Source organism: Hylobates moloch, unplaced genomic scaffold (genome assembly GCF_009828535.3).
Source record: "Hylobates moloch isolate HMO894 unplaced genomic scaffold, HMol_V3 SCAFFOLD_7, whole genome shotgun sequence".
NCBI lineage: Eukaryota > Metazoa > Chordata > Mammalia > Primates > Hylobatidae > Hylobates > Hylobates moloch.
The window spans coordinates 96,969,510-96,980,900 of record NW_026652282.1 but is presented as its reverse complement, the minus strand read 5'-3'; the positions used below and the strand labels follow the sequence as shown (position 1 = coordinate 96,980,900).

Below are 11,391 nucleotides of genomic sequence, written 5' to 3'. Positions count from 1 at the left end.
AGGATTAGAAATAATCTATGCAAAGTGCACAGTATTGTGATCTAGCATATAGAGTGTACGTGTATAATATTTGCCTCAATTCCACTTAGGTTATTCATGATGTGAATTTAGAGTACTGATTTCAAGTTATTTCTCCATTAACTCCCATGTTCCTTCAAGCAGACAATTCTATGGTGATATCTCTACTGTAATGATGAAGATGTGTTCAAACAGCACCCTTCATTATTAGGAATTTTATCAGAGGTAAAAATCACATGGCCCTCTCCTTAATGTGTCTGTTTAATTTCCCTCTGCTTTCCTCTTATAAGGATACACATGATGGCATTTTTAGGGCCAGAAGTAAAAGTGTGTCAGGCTTTCAAATATTACCTAGGATTTTTTTTAAAAGGAGACACTGTGGTAATCTATATTATTAAACAGCAATTAAACTTGTTTATCAATTTGTGCAAAAAACTCTAGCCATTTATACACTGAATAAGACTATAATTAGTATAGTATAATAGTATAATTTCTGAAAGTCATTTTGTATATTTGGCAGAAATGGTAGCCAGTGGGCCAGGAATTTCAATGGGCAGCAGATAGACCAATCTGTGACTCTGTGGGTGCAGCTTGGGAGACAGCAAACAGATTTCCATTCCATCTGACTCCTCTCCTTCTTCTCTGGCTTCCTTGACCTCTGAAGCTCAAGAGTGATACAGAACATAATTTAGATTGGGTTACTTAAGATTATTGACCAAGGTCTCTAATAGACTCCCAGCAGTTTTACAAGGAATGTCTTGAAGGAAGGCAGGAAACAGTACACAGCAATCTGTCTACTGTTGATTTACTGCCAATACTGGATTTTATGATTAAAAATTAGACAAGACAAACAGCTCAGTGGTTATAAAGGTGCTTATCCCTTTGGATACTAATTAACTGAGATATCGATACTGCACAAGAAAAAAATACACAGCTATGTAATTAAAAAGTATTTACAATCATTCTCTTATTAATTCCAATAAACTACCATTATGGTATATATTAGTTTCTTGTGCCTGCCATAACAAATTATCACAAACTTAATAGTTTAAAAACCAGAAATTTAGTCTCTCACAGGTTTGGAGACTGGAAGTTAGAAACGAATTTAATTGAGCCAAAATCAAGGTTTTGGCAGGGCCGCACTCCCTATGGGGAGGCTGTAGGGGAGAATCCATTCCTTGCTTCTTCCAGCTTCTGATGGCTACTGGCATTGTGTGGCACAATTATACCAGTGGCTGCCTCCTTCTCCACATGGCCCCCTCTTCAGTCTGTCTGGTTTACCCTCTGCTTTCCTCTTACAAGGATACCTGTGATGGCATTTAGGATCCACATGGATGATGCAGGCTAATCTCATCACAAGACTCTTAATTACATCTGTAAAACCTTTAGCATATAAGATAACACTCACAGGTTCCAGAATTAGGATCTGATATCTTTGAGGTCCACCATTCAGCCTATGACAGGAAGATAAATACACATTTTAATGTCCTTTTTTATGTGGAAAAGGTGAACCATTTTTATAATTGTCTTTTCCCAAGTGCTGTTTGTTGCCTAAGAATGTAGGCCTTGAAATTGTTGTGAGGTGAATCACTCACGGAGGAATAAATGAGCAGTTTTCCGATTTTTATTTATTTTTATTTTTTGAAAAAGACAGGGTCTCACTGTCACCCAGGCATGAGTGCAATGGCGTGATCATGGCTCACTGCAGCCTCAACCTCCTGGGCTCAAACCATCCTCCCACCTCTTAGCCTCCCGAGTAGCTGGAACTACAGGCATGCACCATGCCCAGCTACTTTTTGTATTTTTTTTGTAGAGATAGGGTTTCGCCATATTGCCCAGGCTGGTCTGGAACATCTGGGCTCAAATGATCCTCCCACCTGGGCCTCCCAACGTGTTGGGATTACAGGCATGAGACACCGACTGCACCCAGCTGTTTTTTTTTTTCCCCCAATTTTTAGGTGGAATTTTTATTTATTTAATTTTTTGCTGGAACTCAATTAAAATACCAGTTTTGCATGTATTTCTCGATTATTTGTTCATTATTAGTCATATTTTATTTTCCTAGTTGCCCCAGTGTACATGTTAAGTGATTTTTAATGTTTAAAAAGCTCCTTTATTGTATATCACAAGATAAACATTTTAAATCAGTTTAAATTTTATTAATTATAGCTATATAAAGGTTAATCTTCACTTTTTTGATGGAAAATATGAGATGCTGTTAGTGTGAGATAGTTCAAGAAATTAAGATACAAATAGTTTTATGTTATTTCCCATCTTTCTTTCCATGGTTGTATTTTTTTTTTGGCACTGTTATTGTATTTACCCAGTGCTTTAGATGTTTATACTGATTTTAAATCTGAAACACCTAATAATTAGATTTTGCTGAGACCAGCTCAGTTGTGGAGACCCTAACCCAGCGGCGCTAGAGGAATTAAAGACACACACACAGAAATATAGAGTGTGGAGTGGGAAATCAGGGTTCTCACAGCCTTCAGAGCTGAGAGCCTTCAACAGAGATTTACCTGCATATTTACTGACAGCAAGCCAGTGATAAGCATTGTTTCTGTAGATTATAGATTAACTAAAAGTATTCCTTACAGGAAACAAAGGGATGGGCTGAAATAAAGGGATGGGTCTGGCTAGTTACCTGCGATAGGAGCATCTCCTTAAGGCACAGATCGCTCATGCTATTGTTTGTGGTTCAGGAACACCTTTAAGTGGTTTTCTGCCCTGGGTGGGCCAGGTGTTCCTTGCCCTCATTCCAGTAAACCCACAACCTTCCAGCATGGGTGTCAAGGCCATCACAAACATGTCACAGTGCTGCAGAGATTTTGTTTATGGCCAGTTTTGGGGCCAGTTCATGGCCAGATTTGGGGGCCTGTTCCCAGCAAGATTTATTATTCTTTATTTAATTTAACTCCATTAAATTAGAATAATAATTATAATTTTAAGTGGTGTTTACTAAATAAATACATGAAATCATCCAGAAAATAGTTTATGAATGCACATTTAATTAAATTCCCTGAGGGAGCTTGTAATATTACTTTGTAATTTAACTAAATAATCTTTTATTTGGAGGGGAACGAACATAAAGGAGCATGAAAAATGTATAGGTTAGTAATGTCTTGATATTATTTAAATCATTAAATTATTCTTGTTATTAATACTGATATTTTAGTATATTTTTCTGTCCCTTTTTGGTAGTTTATTTGCCTTTTTATTTCATTTTTTTTTGCATTTTTTTTTTTTTTTGTGAGACAGAGTTTTGCTCTTTTTGCCCAGGCTGGAGTGCAATGGCGTGATCTCGGCTCACTGCAGCCTCCACCTCCCGGGTTCAAGTGATTCTCCTGCCTCAGCCTCCCAAGTAGCTGGGATTATAGGTGCTTGCCACCATGCCTGGCTAATTTTTTGTATTTTTAATAGAGACAGGGTTTCACCATGTTGGCCAGGATGGTCTTGATTTCTTCACCTTGTGATCCACCCGCCTCGGCCTCCCAAAGTGCTGGGATTACAGGCATGAGCCACCATGCCTGGCTGCCTTTTTATTTCGTGTTATTTTTCAGAAGTTTTAGGTTTACAAAAAAATTGAGCAGATAGTACAGTTACCCCATACTCCTTTTCTCCAGCTCATAGTTTTCCTATTTTTAGCATCTTACATTTTTGTAATATATTTTTTATAATTAATGAACCAATATATGGTACACTTGATGATGAATATTGATGAAGCTATATTTTATTATTAAAGTCTATACATTAGGGTTCAGTCTTTGTGTTGTATAGTTGTATGTGTTTTGACAAATGCATGTGTCATGTATGCATCACCACAGTATCACATAGAAGAGTGTAACTGCCCTGAAAATTCTGTGATCCATGTATTAATCACTCTTTGATATGGTTTAGCTCTGGGTCCCCACCCAAATCTCATATTGAATTGTAACCACTATGTGTCAGGGGAGGGACCTGGTAGGAGGTGATTAGATCATGAGGGTGGTTTCCCCGATGCTGTTCTCATGATAGTGAGTTCTTATGAGATCTGATGGTTTATAAGTGTGTATCATTCTCCTCCTGCCCTCTGCCTTGTGAAGAAGGTGCTTGCTTCTTCTTCACCTTCCGCCATGATTGGTTTCCTAAGGCCTCCCCAGCCATGTGGAACTGTGTGTCAATTAAACCTCTTTTCTTTATAAATTACCCAGTCTCTGGTGGTTTTATATAGCAGTGTGAGCATGGACTAATACAGAAAATTGGTACTACAGAAGTGGGGCATTGCTATAAGGATACTTGAAAATATGGAAGCAACTTTGGAACTGGGTAATGGGCAGAGGTTGGAATGGTTTGGAGGGCTCAGAAGAAGACAGGAATATATGGGAAAGTCTGGAACTCCCTAGAGACTTGTTGAATGGTTATGACCAAAATACGACAGTGATGTGGACAACAAAATCCAGGCTGAGGTGGTCTCAGATGGAGATGAGGAACTTATTGGGAACTGAAGTAAAGGTCACTCTTGCTATGCTTTAGCAAGGAGACTGATGGCATTTTGCTCCTGCCCTAGAGATCTGTGGAACTTTGAACTTAAGAGACATGATTTAGGGTATCTGGCAGAAGAAATTGCTAAGTAGCAAAGCATTCAAGATGTGACCTGGCTGTTTCTGAATGTGTTCAGTCATATGCATTCACAAAGAGATGGTCTGACATTGGAACTTATGTTTAAAAGGGAAGAAAAGCATAAAAGTTTGGAAAATTTGCAGCCTATATGGTAGAAAAGAAAAACCCATTTACTGGGAAGTAATTCAAGCCTGCTGCAGAAATTTGCATATGTAAAAAGGAGCCAAATGTTAATTGCCAAAAGAATGGGGAAAATGTCTCCAGGGCACTTCAGAGATCTTCATGACAGCCCTTCCCATCACAGGCCTGGAGGCCTAGGAGGGAAAAATGATTTCATGGGCTTGGCCCAGGGCCCTGCTGCTCTGTGCAGCCTCATGACATGGTGCCCTCTGTCCCAGACACTCCAGCTTCAGCTGTGGCTAAAAGGGGCCGAGGCACAGCTCATAATGTTGCCTCAGAGGGTGCAAGCCTCAAGCTTTGGTGGCCTCCACATGGTGTTGGGCCTGTGGGTGCTTAGAAGACAAGAGTTGAGGTTTGGGAACCTCTGCCTAGATTTCAGAAGCTGTATGGTAATGCCTGAATGTCCAGGCAGAAGTCTGCTGCAGGGCCAGAGCCCTCATGGGTAACCTCTACTACGGCAGTGTAGAGGGGAAATGTGGGGTTGGAGACTCACACAGAGTCCCCATTGGGGCAGTGCCTAGTGAAGCTGTGAGAAGATGGCCACTATCCTCCATACCTCTAGACTGACAGTTTGTACCGAGCACCTGGAAAAGCTGCAGGCTCTCAATGCCATCCCCTGAAACCAGCCATGGGGGCTATACCCTGAAGAGCCACAAGGATAGAGCTACACAAGGCCTTGGGAACCCACCCCTTCCATCAGTGTGCTCTGGATGTGAGGCATGGATTGAAAGGAGATTATTTTGGAACTTTAAGCTTTAATGACTTCCCCATTGTATTCTGGACTTGCATGCGGCCTGAGGCCCTTTCATTTTGGCCAATTTCTCCCATTTGGAACATGTATTTATACAATGCCTGTACCCCCATTGTATATAGGAAGTAACTAACTTGATTTTACAGGCTCATAGGCAGAATGGGACTTGCCTTGTCTCAGATGAGACTTTGGAGTTGGACTTTTGACTTAATGCTGAAATTAGTTAAGACATTTGGGGACTGTTGAGATGGAATTTTGCAAATGTGTTGCAGTGTGATAAGGAAATGAGATTTGGGAAGGGCTGTGTCAGAATGATATGGTTTAGCTCTGTGTCCCCACTCAAGTCTCATATTGAATTATAATTGCCATGTGTCGGGAGGGACCTGGTGAGAAGTGATTAGATCATGGGAGTGGTTTCCCTCGTGCTGCTCTCATGATAGTGAGTGAGTTCTTACAAGATCTGACAGTTTATAAGTGTGTGGTGGTTCCCCTGCCCTGCCCGCCATCTTATGAAGAAGGTGCTTGCTCTTCCTTTGCCTTCTGCCATGATTGTAAGTTTCCTGAGGCCTCCCAGCTATGTGGACTATGAGTCAATTAAACCTCTTTTCTTTATAAATTACTCAGTTTCTGGTAGTTCTTTACAGCAGTGTGAAAATGGACCAATACTCTCTTCCTCTTCCCTTATTCCCTCTTTTCCTCCCAAATCATGGCAACCATTGATCTTTCTACTATCACCATAGTTTTACCCTTCCCAGAATGATATTTACTAGGAATCCTAGCATACGTAGACATTTCAGACTGGCTTCTTTCAAGAAGCAGTATATGTTAAGGTCTCTCCATTTCTTTTCATGGCTTGAAAGCTTGTTTCCTGGAAGCTATTCCATTGTATGGATATTCCACAGTTTAGTCATTAACCTGTTGAAAGATGCATCTTGTTTGCTTCTAAATTTTGGGAATTATGAATAAGGCTGCTATAAATGTTAGTGTGAAGACTTTGTGTAGACATTAGTTTTGAACTGATTTGAGTAAATACCCAGGCTTGCAATTCCTGAATTAAGACCATATTTATTTTTGCAAAAGCATACCAGACTGTCTTCCAGTGTGGCTGTTCTTTTTTTTTCATTAAAAATTTATTTATATAATTTATGGCATACAAGTGCAAATTTATTACATGCATAGTAGTCAAGTTAGGGGATTCAGAGAATCTGTCACCCAAATAACATACATTGTACCCATTAAGTAATTTCTTATTATATACCCCTCTCCCACTCTCTCACCCTTCTGAGTCTCCATTATCTATCACTCTGCTCTCTATATCTATGTATACACCATTTTTTAGCATTCACTAAAAAGTGAGTGAGTGACAACATGTGATATTTTTCTTTCTGTGTCTGGTTTGTTTCACTTAAGATAATGACCTTCAGTTCTATCCATGTTGCTGCAGAAGACCAATGCTTTGGCTATTTGGACTCTTTTTTGATTCTATATGAATTTTATGATTGTTTTTTCTAATTCTGTGAAAAATTGTGTTGGTATTTTGGTAGGGATTGCATTGAACCTGTAGATTGCTTTGGGCAGTATGGTCATTTTAACAATATTAATTCTTCTGATCCATGAGCATGAGATATCTTTCCATTTGTTTTTGTCATCTTCAATTTTTTTCATCTGTGTTTTATAGTTTTCCTTGTAGAGATCTTTCACCTCTTTGGTTAAATTTATTCCTAGGCATTTTATTTTTTGGTAGGTGTGGTAAATAGGATTCACTTCTTGATTTCATTCTCAGTGAGATCATTATTGGTATTTAGAAATGCTACTGTGTTTTATACGTTAATTTTTGTATCCTGAAGCTTTATATTTATCAAATCTAAGAGTTTTTTTGGTTGAGTCTTTAGGTTTTTCTAGATATAAGATCATATCGTCAGCAATCTGCGATACTTTGACTTCCTCTTTTTTGATTTGGATGTGTTTTATTTCTTTCTCTTGCCTGATTGCTCTGGCTAGGACTTCCAGTGCTGTATTCAATAACAGTGGTGAAAGTGGGCATCTTTGTCTTGTTTTAGATCTTAGAGGGAAGGCCTTCAGCTTTTCCCCATTCAGTATGATATGTGGGTTTGTTGTATATGGCCTTTATTTTTTTCAGGTATGTTCCTTCTATGCCTAGTTTGTTGAGGGTTTTTTATCATGAAGGGAAGCTTAATTTTATCAAATGCATTTTCTGCATCTATTGAGATGATCATATGTTTCTTGTCCTAATTTTGTTTATGTGATGTATCACATTTATTAATTTGCATATGTTGAACCATCTTTGCGTCCTTGGTATAAAACCCACTTGATCATGGTGTATGATATGGTTTGGCTCTGTGTCCCCACCCAAATCTCATCTTAATAGCTCCCATAATTCCTATGTGTTGTGTAAGGGATCCGGTGGGAGATGGTTGAATCAGGGGGGTGGGAATTTCCTGTGCTGTTGTTGTGACAGTGAATGAGTCTCATGACATCGGATGGTTTCAAAAACGGGAGTTTCCCTACACAAGCTCTTTGCCTGCCACCATTCATGTAAGATGTGACTTGCTCCTTCTTGCCTTCCACAATGATTGTGAGGCCTCCCCAGCCATTTGGAACTGTAAGTACAATAAACCTCTTTGTTTTGTAAATTGCCTAGTCGCAGGTATGTCTTTATCAGCAGCATGAAAATGAACTGATACAGTGCATTATCTTTTTGATGTCCTGTATTCAATTTACTAGTATTTTGTTGAGGATTCTTGCATGTATGTTCATCAGGGATATTGGTCTGCTGTTTTCCTTTTTTGGTTGTTGTGTCCTTGTCCAGTTTTTGTATTAGGGTGATAGTGGTCTCATGGAATGAATTAGGGAGAATATTCTCCTCTTCAATTTTTTGGAACAGTTTCAGGAGGAGTGGTATTACTTCTTTTTATATTTGATAGAATTTGGCTGTGAATCCCTCAGCCAAGCTCCCTCAACAATCCCTGAGCTTGTCTTTATTGGGATTTTTTTTTTTTTTTTTTACTACTGATTCAATTTTGCTCTTCATTATTGGCCTGTTTAGATTTTCTATTTCTTCCTTGTTCAATCTTGGTAGGTTGTATGTTTCCAGGAATTTATCTCTTTCCTCTAGGTTTTCTTGTTTGTGAGTATATAGTTGTTCATAATAGTTTCTGATGATCTATTGTGTTTCTGTGGTATCAGTTGAAATATTTCCTTTTTTATTTCTCATTGTGTTTATTTGGTTCATCTCTCTTCTAGGTTAGTCTAGCTACTGGTTTATCAGTTTTATTTATCTTTTTGAAGAATCAACTCTTTGTTTTTTTAATACTTTGTATTTTTTTGGTCCCTATTTCATTTAGTTCTACTGTGATCTTTGTTATTTCTTCTGCTAGTTTTGAGTGTGGTTTGTTCTTGATTTTCTAGTTTTTTGAGATGCATTGTTAGGTTGATAATTTGTAATCGTTCTTTTTTTTGATAATAGGCATTTAATGCTACAAATTTCCCTCTTACCACTGCTTTTGCTATATCCCACAGGTTTTGGTTTGTTGTGTTTCCGTTTTCATTTGTTTCAAAAAATTTTTAATCTTTTGTATTAATTTCTTCTTTGATCCAATGATTGTTCAGGAGCTTGTGTAATATCCATGTGTTTGTATCATTTCTGAAGTTCCTTTTTGTATTGATTTCTATTTATTCCACTGTTATGAGAAAATAATTGATAGGATTTCATTTTTAAACATTTGTTGATACTTGTTTTATGGCCTAACATGTGGTTTATCTTGGAGGATGTTCCATGTGCTCATCGAAAGAGTGTATATTCTGCAGTTGTTGGGCAGAATGTTCTGTAAATTTGTTAGGTCCATTTGGTGTAAAGTCCAATTTACATCTAATGTTTCTTTGTTGGTTTCCTATCTAGATGATCTGTCTAATGCTGTGAGTGGCGCATTGAAGTCTCCCACCATTATTGTATCTATCTCTCTCTATAGGCCTAGTGATATTTGTTTTACGGATCTGGGTGCTCCAGTGTTGGGTGCATATACATTTAAAATTGTTGTAGCCTCTTGCCAGATTGATCCCTTTATTATAGAATGAAGTTCTTTGTCTTTTTTTTAAACCATCTTTTATTTAATATCTGATTTAATTGATGCAAGTACAGCTAGTGCTGCTCACTTTTGGATTTTGTTTGTGTGGACTGTCTTTCTATTCCTTTACTTTTGGTCTATATGTGTCTTTACAAGTAATGTGAGTTTCTTGTAAGCATCATATAGTTGGATTATGTTTTTAAAATCTATTTTGCCAATCTATATCTTTTAAATGGGGCATTTAATTCATTTATTTTCAAGGTTTATATTGATATGTGAGGGTTTGTTCTTCTCGTATTGTTGTTTTCTAGTTTTATAAATTCTCTGTTTCTTTTTCTTGGAATGGTTTGCCTTTGTGGTTTGGTGGAATTCTGTAGTGGTGCCATTTGATTCCTTTTTCTTCCTCCTTTGTGTGATTACTTTGCCAGTGAGTTTTATACTTTTGTGTGTTTTTATGATGATGAATATCACTTTTACTTCCAAGTTTAGGACTTCTTTGAGCATTTCTTGTAGGGCCAGTTTAGTGGCGATGAATTCCTCAGCATTTGCTTGTCTGTGAAAGACTTCGTTTCTTCTTATTTATGAAGCTTATTGCTGGATATTGAGTTCTTGGCTGGCAGTCTTGTTTTTTTTTATTTCAGCATTTTTAATATGTCATTCCCTTCTCTTCTGGCTTTTAAGGTTTCTGGTGAGAAGTCTCATGTTAGTCTAATGGAGTTTCCTTATGTAGGTGACAGGGTGCTTTTCTCTTGCTGATTTTATTTTATTTTTTCTGTCAAGCTGTTCTTTATTTTAGGGAGAGGGCAGGACAGGGAGCTCAGTCTTTCATAGCAGCAACTTTCCTCATGATGGCCAGGACATTGCTCAGCTCCTCCCGCTTCCTCTTGGTGTGAATGTGTGTCCCCACCCTTTTCCTGATGAACTTGAGGGCTTGTTTGTCCTTGGAGACCTTCAGTAACTCCATGGTGCACCTCTCGTATGGGGTGAAGCCACATACCTCTTGGATCATGCCCCGCACACACTTGGTGTGTTTGGTCGAGCGCCCGAGGCTATGACTGTGTCTGGGCTTGCTCACATTCTTGGTCACCTTGTGGCCCTTGTTGAGGCCCATGACCATAGTGTAGCACACAGCCATTGCTGCTGCTCTGCAATGGTGGCTGTGGTGGAATGCTGTCTTGCTGATTTTAGAATTCTTTTTACTTTAGACAGTCTGATTATAATATGCTGTGGCAAACTCCTTTTTGCATTGTGTTTTCCTGGGAATCACTGAGTCTCCTGTGTCTGGATGTCTAAATCTTGCTATACTTGGAAAAGTTTCATTTCTTATTTTGTTAAATAGGCTTTCTAAGCCTTTTAATCTCTCATCTCCCTCAGGAATACCAATAATTTGTAAGTTTGGTCATTTTATGTAGTCTCAAATGGCACATGTATACCTATGTAACAAACCTGCATGTTCTGCATGTGGATCCCAGAACTTAAAGTATAATAAAAAAATAAAATAAACAAAAGCAATAAGCAAGTTCAAAAAAAAAAGCTCTGTTCATTCTTTTTCTTTATTTCTGTCTCACTGGATTATTTCAAAAGACCTGTCTTCAAGTTCTGAAATTCTTTCTTCTGCTTGATCTAGTATTTCAATACAAATACAATTTCAAAATACAAAATGTATTTTGTATTTTCTTCAATGAATCCTTTAGTTTCGGAATTTATGTGTGTGTGTGTGTGTGTGTGTGTGTGTGTGTGTGTGTGTGTGTGTGT

At 38.1% G+C, this 11,391-nt stretch overlaps 2 protein-coding genes and 1 pseudogene across 2 annotated transcripts in view; 2 read left to right on the top strand and 1 right to left on the bottom strand.

Annotated features, from left to right (window-relative positions):
- LOC131383943 (UPF0764 protein C16orf89-like) overlaps positions 1-3,470 on the top strand; it is a 9,862-nt pseudogene extending 6,392 nt beyond the window's left edge.
- LRCH2 (leucine rich repeats and calponin homology domain containing 2) overlaps positions 1-11,391 on the top strand; it is a 104,896-nt gene that overhangs the window by 11,679 nt on the left and 81,826 nt on the right. The window lies entirely within an intron of this gene.
- LOC116811972 (large ribosomal subunit protein eL36-like) lies at positions 10,454-10,771 on the bottom strand. Its single transcript, XM_032757502.1, has one exon. The coding sequence runs from the start codon at positions 10,769-10,771 to the stop codon at positions 10,454-10,456; it is 318 nt and encodes a 105-aa protein (XP_032613393.1).

What these genes read in the sequence shown, in the direction of transcription:
- LOC116811972 (XM_032757502.1), bottom strand. Translation starts at nt 10,771, where the DNA reads ATGGCTGTGTGCTACACTATGGTCATGGGCCTCAACAAGGGCCACAAG.